Raw genomic sequence first — 9,605 nt, 5'->3', positions numbered from 1 at the left:
GTGCTATGGCTATAGAGTATTCTGAAATTATCCTACCCATCATGGGATCTGGAAGTTCAAATCCCATATAAGCTTTAATATTACCTATTTTAGTGCTCTTACCACATTAAAAAAGTTCTCTCCACCTTAAACATTAAACAGTTCCTTTAACTCTCAACTTAATTTCATAGCATTCTAATTCATACACTTTAAAATTAACCTCAACTGCCCTATATCTTCCAAAATAATGACACCTTCCAACTGAAAATCCCTATACACTCCAACTCTGACCACTGAAAACATTCAATTTCTATTAAATAACTACAAAAACCCAAACCTTGGATCTCAATTAATTCTTATTTAAAGGCATTAAATACCCCCTAGAAAGTTTGCTTCCAGTGAAATTGAATAAGATTTTTGCGTGGATTATAAAATCTTAAAGCACCTTTGGAGTGCTGATACTCAAGCCTACTTAAGAAAAGGCTGAGGTCAATGCTTGAGATGCGCTGTTTTGTTGTCTTCCTTTGAAAGTTTTGACATTTTCTAAGGACTTCCTTTTTTTTTTTAAGTCAAATTTGCAATAGCTTTCAAAGTAGATTTTTTTTTAAGGACATTATTTAAATCTGATGTAGAAAGGAATGTTAATGGTCTCATAATGATATGGACATGAAGGAATAAAATCCTAAGAGAAATGGATTTTAAAGATTGGAATTATATGTACCCCTGTTCCCCCACTTCCTATCAAACCATATGTAGATTCTCCAGAAGTATCAATCAGCTACCAGTGGAACCCCAGTAAAATGAAAATTTAAGGACAAATAACAGCTATCAATGAGAGTGGAAACTCTGGGAATGGTGGTATGGGCAAAAGGCATTGGTACTTCCCTCCAAGGAAATTTGAGCTTGGTTTTGAAAATCCATTTAGTTGGCATGAAAACTGATTGTATTTATATGTTAATAAAATTGTACAAGGAAATTTAGCTCCAAGTTTAATTATATAGATATCAATAGCTAGATATCTTAGTATCTACTTGAATATTATTATCTTTTAGCAACCCCAATACATGCTATATGAATAAGGCCAAATGACAATCTCCCCCTCCCCCACTAAAATTTGGAATATTTTTCAATGGTTACATGATTCATGATGCTCCCTTTCCTCCCCTCTCCGAAATTTGACAAGCAGTCCCTCTGGGTTATACATGTATCATTGTCCAAAACCTATTCATATCTGCAGTAGCAAGATCCTTTAACATGAAAACTCCAATAACATCCCTATCATATTACATGTCAAATGATAATTCTTAAGTTGCCCAAATTATTCTATGTAGTTAACATTCTTTAAGGGAGTGAAATATACTGATAGATACTAAGGAATTTGGAGTACTTTATTATGCCAGCTTCCCTTACAAGAATTCTGTATTATCTTATAAAGAAGGCAAATTATATCTGAAAATTTATAATGAATTATGTAAGCTGAACAAAATTATACCATTCTACCCTAAACAAACTAAAGAAAAGGGAAAATTAAGAGATCTCCCCCTCCCATTTTTGTGGCTAAGTCCAGGATCCTTCTCCAGGGAGACTATACTCCTTCATTATCATTACATTATAAGTAATCTTGAAAATAGCTTTCATTTTTTAAGTCAGCTTAAGGTCATGATGATAAAGGTCCTAGGAGATGTAGGCTAAAGGATAGGATATCAACTCTTAAGAAAATTGGTCCGCTTCTAACAAATTCTCTTAATATTCTCTCAATACTACCTGCTTTCTTCAAGGACCTTTATTGCATAAGCTCTTGGGCAGTGTTGGCCAAGACAAAATTCATTTGCCAAAATTATAATTTGTAACTACCTATGAGACCTCTGCATTACTCCAGAGAACTAAGTACTCATTTTGGACAGTTAGATAGAAAGGTGAAACATGCAAAAAAAATGTCCTTTGGTACTGATAAGGACAATTGGGCAAGGCTGTTCTGGGTGATCAAAGCATAAGATGGCATTATCCCTCAAGGCCTACAGACACCATAAATTTGTACTCAACATAAAAAGGCAGAGAAAAGCATCATTACAGATCAAATTTTACATTCGATCTCATCCCTCAGAAAGTCAGCATTCCAATGGTGAACTACAAACCCCTACCTACAGTATACACTATCAAGGTTAACAGAAATATTATCTTTAGCTATGCTTGTCAGAAGAGGAATGTGAGGCACTGACATTTCATTAATGCCCTTTGGGATGCATCCTCAAATACATGTATATTACCATTTTCAACTGGCCACTATCTTTTGAATCTTCATTGGGGTCTATCAGTTTGTTCTTAGAAAGTAGTTGCTGAAGGTTAAAAACTTGTGGTTTGAGAGCTTGGGCAAGTCACTTAACCCCCATCGCCTACCCCTTACTGTTCTTCTGCCTTGGAACCAATACACAGTATTGATTCTAAGATGGAAAATAAGGATTCAAAACAATCATTTCTCTCAATACATTCATTTTAAAACCTGGAAACGGAGACTTAACCTCCAGGAAGTGATGCAGAGCGAAAGGAGCAGAGCCAGGAGAATATTGTTCACAGAGACTGATACACTGTGGTACAATTGAATGTAATGTTCTTCTCCATTAGTGTCAATGCAACATCCCTGAACAATCTGCAGAGATCTATGAGAAAAAACACTATCTACAGGCAGAGGACAAACTGGGAGTAAAAACACTGAGGTTTGACTACAGGGGTAGAGGGGATATGATTGAGGAGAGACTCTAAATGAACACCCTCATGCAAATACCAACAACAGAGAAATGGGTTTGGATCAAGGGACAAAGAGGAAGGAAAAGAAAATGATCTCCCCCCTCCCATGAATGTTTGAAAACAACCAAATAAAATGTTTTTTAAAAAACTTGGAAATGAGGTTTATCAACCTATGTGCTATAAATTGACAACCATTTTGAGAATCATTGGGTCATTTTCTTTATTATAGTGTTTTATAGAAACTAGAAAAAGGGCAGGAAGAATTAATAAAGAATTGGAGTGGTATTGACAGATATATTAATTTAGAAGCATGTAATGGATGCCTTATTTATATCTTCAGAGATGTGAAGTGATAGAAAAAAAATTATATAGCATTTATTGAATTTGGTCCTTATAAGCCCTAAAATTCCCCATTTACAAATGAGAAACAGATGACAGCTATAGCTAATTATGAACTTGGGCCCTCCTGACTCCAGTTGCAACATTGTCTGGTCTGGTCAACTACTAATTTAGAAACTATTTAAAACGTGCTTTTCCCTGGGAACTAGAGATAAAATGAGGCCCTGTGAACCAATTTAAGGTGAAAATATTAGGGTGTTTTTTGGTTAAGTTACAACAATCAGTTCAAATGGAAGATGGCTGAGATGTGCAAATTCCTTTGGATTTTGGAATGCTCTATTAAAGAATGATAATGATGTGCAGGACCTGAGAAGGCAACACACAGTACTGCAATCCAAGCCCTTGTACACTTTGCTGTCAGCAATAAGTTCCTTCTTAGGCAGGTTTCAATGAACTTTTATTCTTTTGTTAAATGGGAATTATAAAGTCTGGAAGAGATAATTGGATGAATTAGTATTTACTTTTGTAGAAAAGGGACATAATGTGGGCAGTTGGATGGTTTAGTGGACTGAAACAAAAGGTCTGTGACAAGGAAATCACTTTAAAACCTTCAGAGCAAGCTTCTCAGAGCACCTCTCCAACCACTCAGAGCCAAAACTCTCCAACCACCCCTCAGACCCCTCTATGTATAAATTTTTCAAGTATGAAATTTCCCAATGGTGAAATTTCCAACATTTATAAGTCTAAGAAATTTTAAGGTTTACAGGTCTTAGTTTCAAATCTGGACTCACAAAATTCCTAGCTGTGTGATCTTGTGCAAGTCACTACCACCATTCCCCTTACTATTCTTCTGCCGCGGAACCAATAAACAGTATTGATTCTAAATGATTCTAAGACAGAAGGAAGGTAAGGTTTAAAAATAAAAAAACGGGTCATAACATGTTCTAATAACCATTTTAGGTTGACCTGCCTCCTTCCCATCTTGGGCATACCAAACATTAGAGAGTGATGTTCTCCTTTCAAACAAGATCATCAGAAGAAAATTTCAGGAAATAATAGTTCTTCATGCCAATTCTTAAATACACATAGCAGAGATTTGTGTCTCCCAAGTCTCCCATGACAGTCTCACATAAAACTATTGCCAAAGATTTCTGTTAATAACTCTTTTATTTTGAATTCAGGTTTCAAACAGTAGTAGAAAGGTTTCCCCAAGTGCTAAACTGAGCAGAGGTATGCCAGTGGAATATTCCTGTGGATCTGGACCACCCAGCCAGCCTTACTGGGAGGAAAGTTGGTTGGGCAGGATGGAGGAAGGGAATTAAAGAAGAGTGGAAAAGAATGGAGAAGGGGTAGGAAAACCAGCAGCCAGGGATCAGCGGATGGTATAGCGCACGTAAGGCACCTCCACATCCTCACCACTATCATCGTTGCAGCAGAGTTCCAGTACCAATGCCCGCACATGGCGGCCCAACTTCCTCTTTGACACTCGGCTCACAATCTCTGTCATTCTGGGATTCAAAATAGAATACGAAACATAAGTTTTGGCCCTATTGATAGTTAACCTTTCTCTAATTGGGCTCATACCAAGACTGTTTTGTGAAATCATCAAACATCTACTAAAAAAAGACCCTAAAGCAAAAGAATGAACTTGTATGGACAAAACTGGGTCTATCAATTTCCCTAGGTAAAGGTCTTTCATTCTCAAAAGTTATCCTGAAAAGCTCACGGCTGATCGAGTCGCTCCTTGAGTTTTGTAGCTGGCATGAAGAAAGAGTAGAGCATGGATACACCTTGAGACAACATTGTGATTTCCAACTTGTGCTCTGTCTGTGGTAAAGGTAAAGGAATTTGCAATCAGAAATGCTAACTTCTAACCCCACCCCACCCCACTCTGTCTTAGATTGCTACCTTGAAATAATCCAGGAACTGCTTGAGAGTCATTTCCTCACCCCCAGGCTGGAGTCCCTTGACTTCAAACCGGTCCCAGAGAGTCCACTCATGGTCATAATACTGTGATTAGGAAGGCTCATCAAGTCCATCATCAGTTTTATCTACCCGCAACAAAAATATTTCCCTTCCTCCTCCCCATGGCCAAATCCTTTCACCTATCCCTTTATTCCCCCCATATCAGTTATGTTACCTTGTGACGGGGTGCAGCAATGGGTTCAGAGAAGCCAAAGAAAGGTAGAGCAAGATTGAGGAAACCATTTTTATAGGCTTCAAGCCGCTTGTGCCCCTGAACCACCTTATACAGTTCCAGACAGACAAGACCAACCACTGCAGCAGTAGTAGTGGCAATGGCTGGGATGATCTTTCCCGCAATCAATTTGCTCTGTAAATAACAAATATGTGCCCCCACTTTGGTCAGTCTTGGAAGTAGAGCAAAAATATTTATGTTCATATTACTGTATAAACATCAATATAAACAGACAAAATTTAAACTCATATAATCACCTTGTGCCTGTCAGCAGGGGGAATGTCATAGTTCTCAGCTCGTAGGTTAGATGCAGCCACAATGAAATCCATATGGAAGTTACTATCATTATCCTACAAAGGAGATAGTAAGATATGACTATTGGTAATTTTACATCTTAGCAACTGAAGAACATACATACATACAAATACACATTCCCTCAATTATTCTGGGCCCACAACACCCTACTATCACCTTCTCAAAATCAATTGGGGACATCTTGAAGCCAGGCAACTTCTCAGGGCTGGGCAACATAGTTCTCAGTTCCTCCAAGCGGTTGTCATCTAGGGAAATGACAGTGTTTCAAAATAAAATTGTAAAAATAATCCCAAGGATCCAGAATAAACAATTGGTACTCACCAACAGAAGCACCAGCACTCTGTAGTTCCTGATCAGAAACATGAATCTTGACACCAGATTTAGGGGTGAACTTGGGGATGTGCACTGTCTGTAAAAGAGTAGCAACTGCAGCCCGGTCCTTTGAGCCTGTTAGTCCATATGTCTGTGCAAAGAGATTGGCAGCTGCCATGATGTAATCCAGGTGCAAAGGCTGTGAGGAAGAAACAAACCAAAAAGGATCAACATATAGGACTTTAAAGGTAATCTGCCAAGATGAGAAAAACTAAAATCTGGTCTCTAATACTTCCTAGCTATGTGACCCTAAGCAAGTCACTTAACCCCCCCCCCCCCCTCGTCTGGGCCATAATTCTCTTCTGCCTTGGAACAAAGAATTGATTCTAAGATAAAAAAAAAAAAACTAACAACTTACCAAAGTCCACAGAGCTATACTTACTCAAAATTTAGGTGTTTTTCAAAGTAAGGACTGGATATCTACTTCACATGGGCCCAGAAAGGGTTAGGACTACGTATGCATAACACTCACATTTGTAACATCAAAGATAAGGGGGTGTGGGCATCTCTTAGGTCCAGACCAGAAAGGGGTACCAGAGCTTGTGAGCTGCCAGAAATTAAAAAGGTTCAGAAAGTGAGCAGAAGTCTCCAGGCTGGTTTTGAGTGTTTAACTCAGTTGATGATTGGGGAATGAACTGAATACCTGTTCTGGAGGAAAGTTGTGCAGGAGTTGACAGATATTGTTGGCATACTGGGCATGCCAATGAAGGCAGGCCCAACGCACACAGTCAGTCCAGTCATGGGGGCGCTGCAACACTAGGCTCCTATGTACAGCTTCTAGGACCTCTAGAGGCTGTGTCCCTGCCAATCTCAGAGTTCGTTCCACAAACTTTGGGTCCCTATAATGGAAGGAAATAGATGGGCAGGTAAAAGTCCTCAAAACAGAAATAGTATTTATAATGAGATTGAGTTCCCAGAGCATCAAATGGGGTTGTCAAATTAACTCCAAGGAAACAAGGGTAGATGTAAAGATACCCTGATTATTCTAGGTAATGTCAGAGCTGAAAACATATGGGTTAAGAGAACAACAATACTAACGTGAGGTACTGGTTAACATTCTCTGCTGGCTGCTTGAAGAGGCCTTCAAACTCGTCCCGAGCCCACTGTTTGGGACAAGGTATGGATTTTTATTCATTTAATTAAGGTGAGAAACCTAGTAATAATAATAAACCCTCCCTAAAACCAAACCCATTTCCCAGACCTGAAGTGTATGTTCAATAGCATTGGGAAAGTTCTTGAGTGTACAAATAGGGATGGATTTCTCAGGGGGGTCTTGGCTGGAGCTGTAAGACTCTGTCAGGAAAGGTATCACAACCTGGATGTTCCCTTTAGTTCCCAGAGTGCCTGACTCTAACAATGGTTTCCGATAGTAGACACAACGTCTATCCATATACATTCCTAGAGTAAAAGAAAAGAATCCTTAGGCGAACTGAAATTACATGAGATTGTGAGAGATCAGTACAAGTTAGCAGAGACCCTCACTGGTCTTCTAATCTAAACTTTTATCCTTTCTAAGCAAAAAATATCTGATTGTAGATAACATGTGTTAAATTCCCTTAACAATGTCCTTTCCTGGTTTTTAGACTTATTTACTAAATCACTTGCCACAATTTAACCCCGGACAGCAGTCTCCAGACTTAGGTCTCTATTTACTGAATTGCTCCCAATTAATCACTTCTCAATGTGGTAAGTTACCCTAAATATTTTTCAATACCCTATACTACACTGTTAATTTAATTATTTACAACTTTCACTCATTTTATCCTCTTGGACTAAACACAAATAATTTTGTTGTTCCACCTGACTTTTAATGTCTAAATTAGTTTGCTCCTCTAAATCTTTTTCTCACTATCTTTTACATTAATTCAAGACAAAAAGTTTAGATAAGGAAGGAAAATTCCAATCCTCCATCCTCACGGGCATCAACATTGTCCAGCGCATTGGCCACACCATCTAGGGTCTGGAAAAAATCATCATCATAGATTCGTTCTGTGTCAGGTCCCACTCGGTTTTGATGACTAGTTACATGTATCTGTGGATTCATTTGTCGCACAGCAGCAGCTGCTGTATCTGACTTCAGCTTCTGTAGGGTTGGAATATCAGAGCAGACTGGAATTACTTTATTACAGCACTTTAAGTCCACCCAGTACACTGACCAAGACCCCTTTTTATGCTACTTTGTGGAAACACTTGGTCCCCCATATCCTACTTTTGATATGCCACTTCGATCCTTACAGTAACATCCCAAGGACGGAAGAGGAATTGACGATTGAGATTGGACTTCTCGATGATGTCCATGTCCGTAACAGTAATGTCTCCACCTTCCCCACAGCCTAGGCCCATCATGGCGAAATTTTTGAGTAGTTCACAGCCAAGAGCCCCAGCCCCAACCTGAGAAAAAAGAAGCTCATGGAAGAATAAGGTATAAAAAAATGAGATTCTTGGAGTAAGGCTGTACCATAAAGAGAAACAATTAGGATACAGACAAAAAATATCAGAAAGATAAATCTTATGGGTGGACATGGGCTCAAATTTAAGGTATAATCAGAAAATATCAGTAAATTTTTGTTACTTACCAAGAAAAACCGCTGTTTCCCCAGTTTTTCTTGTAAGTCAGAGCCAAAAACGGCCACCTGTCCATCATAGCGAGTCTGCCTCTGTAACAAGAAGGTACATCATATCAAAAAGCCTTGTCAAAAGTTTCTCTACTTCATTCTGGTACCTAAGTAAATATATACCGGGTAACAGTTGGCCTTGGTTAGGGTCTCCTTATCCTCAGGAAGACACTCCAGTGCATCAAAGTAAAGCCACTGCATGATAGGCATGAATTTTCCTGAGCAGGCCTAATCACAAAATAAAAACAAATTTAGGAGATCAACCAAGTCTGAGCTGTAAAAATTTAGAGAAACAAATTAAACATAAAAAGAAACTGAAACAACACGTCAAGAGGAATGCAGATGTAAAAAGGGGCAAAAGATAAGATAATCACTAGAGTAAGAACAGATCATAGTTCCAATGAACTCGTACACAGAGGGCTAAGAAATCCAGGATGCTTAGGAAAACACAGAAAGAAAATATAAGCAGAGATAAAACCTAGGGGGGGTAAGGGGAAAGCAAATAGAATTAGGCATTTAGATTAGTTTGCAGACAAAAATTGAGTATGACCCACAATTTAGTTTAAAACAGGTTAATGCAACAGAATATCATATTATTTTAAAGAGAGAAATCCTTTCACTCTTCATCTTTCAGCTTCTAGAATTTATCTCCTTGCTTACCTTCATTACTTCCTGAGCAGCCAGACCCCCAATAAAGGCATTGATGGGAGCCAAGTCTCCAGCTGCCATATAAGCCAGCTGTCGTACTAGTTCCTTATCTAAGTTTTTCTGTTGCACCTGGGGTGGGGCAGATTCATTTACCACCTGTGCCAGTCCAACCATTTCTGCAGCATCTGTCTGTAGGTGGGTTAAGAAAGAGGGAAAAGGTGTTAGTTAGAAGAGACCATATTCCAAATGGCAACCTCTCCCCCTAGGAATGTAAGAAACAAGCACCAATGTTCTTCTCTCACAAGGTCCTCACATCAATTCTATCCCCTTTTCTTTCTGAATAATAAGTACCTGGTTTTGGGGACGAGGCAGTCTGCCATTCTGGCTGCAGAACT

General features: G+C 38.8%; 1 protein-coding gene across 1 annotated transcript; it reads right to left on the bottom strand.

The window, feature by feature from the left end:
* Positions 1–4,211: 4,211 nt before the first annotated feature.
* Positions 4,212–9,600, bottom strand: LOC130456246 (ubiquitin-like modifier-activating enzyme 1; the record flags this gene model as incomplete). Its single annotated transcript, XM_056809948.1, has 17 exons — positions 4,212–4,571; positions 4,790–4,890; positions 4,972–5,073; positions 5,204–5,395; positions 5,518–5,610; positions 5,732–5,820; positions 5,897–6,086; positions 6,420–6,494; positions 6,591–6,786; positions 6,986–7,050; positions 7,149–7,345; positions 7,865–8,030; positions 8,183–8,338; positions 8,524–8,604; positions 8,686–8,790; positions 9,223–9,399; positions 9,562–9,600. Coding segments are annotated over 17 exons (2,160 nt in total), but the record flags the coding sequence as incomplete, so codon positions are not given.
* Between the last annotated feature and the right edge of the window lie 5 nt (positions 9,601–9,605).

Source organism: Monodelphis domestica, assembly GCF_027887165.1.
Source record: "Monodelphis domestica isolate mMonDom1 chromosome Y unlocalized genomic scaffold, mMonDom1.pri SUPER_Y_unloc_3, whole genome shotgun sequence".
Lineage (NCBI taxonomy): Eukaryota > Metazoa > Chordata > Mammalia > Didelphimorphia > Didelphidae > Monodelphis > Monodelphis domestica.
Note: the sequence above shows the minus strand (reverse complement) of the source record. Positions and strands in the feature narration are given on the sequence as shown.